Source organism: Egretta garzetta, unplaced genomic scaffold (assembly GCF_000687185.1).
Source record: "Egretta garzetta isolate BGI_Z169 unplaced genomic scaffold, ASM68718v1 scaffold20, whole genome shotgun sequence".
In the NCBI taxonomy this organism is placed as follows: Eukaryota; Metazoa; Chordata; class Aves; order Pelecaniformes; family Ardeidae; genus Egretta; species Egretta garzetta.
Window position 1 is genome coordinate 329057 of NW_009258388.1, and position 3273 is coordinate 332329.

General features: G+C 40.6%; 1 protein-coding gene across 7 annotated transcripts in view; it reads right to left on the reverse strand.

Annotated features, from left to right (window-relative positions):
- Positions 1–2509: 2509 nt before the first annotated feature.
- DLG2 (discs large MAGUK scaffold protein 2) overlaps positions 2510–3273 on the reverse strand; it is a 698848-nt gene continuing 698084 nt past the window's right edge. For all 7 annotated transcript variants that reach the window (XM_035897884.1, XM_035897901.1, XM_035897894.1 and 4 more), the window contains one exon: positions 2510–2616. In XM_035897884.1, coding sequence (XP_035753777.1) covers positions 2510–2616 — 107 coding nt within the window. The remainder of the gene's footprint in view (positions 2617–3273) is intronic.

Sequence of the window (3273 nt, forward strand, 5' to 3'; positions counted from 1 at the left end):
GCAAAACAGTTACTAGTAGGATAGTACCGTAAAAGGCTGCATGCTGAACTAAGAAACAAAGAAGCAGATGTGATTGATTGCTTAAAAACAGAGCTGAAAATTAGAATAAAGTTCCTGCTGTAGGATACTTGGATTTTCAGGTCTGGTGGGCCATTTCCCAACCTGGGGCAATAGTACATTGCCAACATGGAAAAATCCATGGCTTCCAAAGATCTGGGGTCACTCTGTGGATTTCTGCAGAATTATCCAAAACCAAAGCTTTCATTCATTTTATATTTTGTAAAAAAAAGTTTCTAGCCCTTCTGGTTACAAAGCTCTTTTGGAGACTTAACTGAAACCCTTGTTTATAAATCTGCGCTGGCCAGGCAAGAAAAATAGTAAAAGAAGTGTGAACTTCTCAAAGTTACCATAGTAGGGCAGTAAGTGAGGCCACCTCAGGGCCACTAAAACGCCCATATTTTTAACCCTGTCACCGCTGGTGGCTATAATACAAACATCCAGCTAGTCGCACTCTCCGTGGAGGTTGGCTGGATATACCTGTCAGCTTGACAGGGTGTAGAAATGTAAGCTTCAAATAGACAAGTAACTGAGGAGTCTATTTAGCATTTGCCCTTATAACGTCCTTAAACATCAGGGTTGCTGTAGCCACCAGCTAATAATTATTGGCCTCCTGCAGTGCAGCAGGCAGGAGAGCATGGGTTTTATAGAAAACTTGGTCCAGCAGCAGCAAAGGCAATTCAGTTTTCTATCATAATATCTCTTGTAGTTGTCCCCTTGTGTGTCAGAGTGAAGAATGGCATCTCTGTACAAAGGAAGGGCAATGTGAAATGAGAAAAGCTACCTCCCTCTCCCCTTCCATGCACCCCAAACTGCAATTCCACAGACTTTCCCCAAATCCCTCACAAATATCCATTGCCTCAGTTTTTGCTTTTAAGACCCTTGTTGACTGTGAAATGAATGAAGATACAAGTTAGTTGGTGACCTGCCTGCCTACAAAGAGAGGAAAGATCAAATGCTTTTGGTATTTCCTTTAAAGAAAACAGGAAGAATCATAAAACATTTGGGGGTGAAGTGTGACTCCCTCCAAGAGAGAAATTATTAACTGCGTTCAAGCACTGACATTTTGCTTCTGAAAAATCATCCATTTCAATTTAAAGATGCATTATCCTTTTCAGAAAAGGTCCTACAGGGCAGTCAGTTCAAGAGATCTTGTTACAGGAGTTCATCGTGATTAAATAGAGGTAAGGGAGAGGATTAAATTGAGAGAAAAAATAAGCTGACAACTACAATTTAAGGAATTATCTTGCTTGTCATTAAGAATAGACAATCTGTTACAGAAAAGGGATAATGCAACTTGATGGTCCTCTTTACATTTTACAGTCGCACAAGGGTGTAAATATTTAATCTTTCAATTAATTAATCTTTACAAAATATCTCACAAAAACATTTTTACCTATAGAAATTAGTTTCTATACATCAATATATTTTTATTTTTATAAATTATTCCATCTTTAAGTGCCTTCTATCAATATAAATGATAAAATAGACAATCAAAAATTTTAAAGCTTTTCCCAGTTGTATCCCTCCTTGTCAACATAGGTGCTGTGAATCCTCATACATGTGTGTGTCCACATGGGAATGCGTTTGTATGCACGTGTGTGTGATGTGAAATGCTTCCATCCTCTCCCACCCCCAAACTCCATTAAAATAAACTATGTTGTTATTAGTTCCTGATGCAATAGTGTTTCCAAAGGGGAAAAAAGAAATGCTTGACTTGGTTTCAGAAATCAAAGGATGTGCATAGTTACCGAAGTCGAGGTGTACCAACTACAAATGTGCAATGACAAGCTTAGAATAGGATCCACCTCCCAGTCAAGTCAAGGAGCGTCCTACCAATGACTTCAGTAGGAAGTGGACCAAGTACTCTGAGCTTGATTTTGCAAGGTGCATGTGGCCCTGATCTAGCAAAACATTTAAGCCCGTGCTTAGCTTTGAGCACATGAATAGTCCTACTGGAATTGATGGGACTGAACGGCACAGGGGAAGGATCACAAGTGACTCCAAGCCAACGGGCTACTCATGTGTAGGAATTGGGGTCAAGTGCTGAGCGCCTTGCAGGATCAAGCCCTATATGAGGTTCAAGAGCTGGGAACTTCTCTTTAAAGCAATCAACACACTGAGCTCAGCCATTGAAATCGATCAAAATGTCCGCATGGGCACAGGAGGTGGCTAGCTCCCCTTGACAGAGGGTCTCCATGTCAAAAGTTTATACCTACAACTGGTGGTCTGAGCACACAACAGATTTGCTTTATATGGTAGAAGTCTTTTTGTTCCTACCCTTTGACCCATCAGTGTCCTTCATGGCTTCAAACACTGTGTTGTACATTCATCAAAATTCACATTGACTGCAAAGAACATAAATGCAACAAAAACAGGAAAGCCTCCAAATAGTATATTATAGTTTTCTTCTAAATATTCTCCCGTCGTAATCAGAGGTGCAGTGGCTAATTTATAATTTTTCCTTTGAAGGAATCCAGATGAAAGGCCCAGATTGTTCTTCAATTACAAGTTTGCATTGATTATATATATCTTCTAAGCTATCTCCTTGGACAATAGCTGCAGTAAGAAAACATATCAATATTTCTTTTAACTGTTATATTCTACAGCATCCAGTGTCAGATAATGATGAGATGAGAAGGAATACTAGCACACTGTGGTGGTGTTAGTTATGGGAAAGTCACACCCTTGCAGATGGCAACTAAGTTCAAACCAATGGCACCTTCCCACGACAGAGACCCATCCTACTGCTTGTAGTGAGATGACTGAGCTGGGTTAGTTTACAGAATAGCAGCTCTATCCCATGGGAAGGCAGCATGGTAGGTTCCCACTGTTGCAAGTCAAGCTTTACATTTCATTTGATTTAGAAGCTGCTTCAGCAGTGAGTAGCAGCAGATTTACAGCCTATTCTTTTCCTGACCTAGTTACGATAAACTCACTCTTGGCTGCAAAAGTTAACTAGTGACAGAAGATAAAGCAACTGTAATACAAAGCACAGTGTCTATACTCTTAAATTCCTTGCCCCCCCAGCAGAAATCTGGAACTGCAGTTCAGATTATGTGTGCTGTCAACATGTGCAGGGGCAACTGGGGTCTTCTGAGCGGTATCCACAAATACCAGTTCCCTGAGTAGGAAGCTGCCTAAACCTGTCCAAAGGAAATGCTGGGGCCCAGAGCAGGTCTTAAATGTTGCTCTTTTCCAGGTCAGGATGAAGAT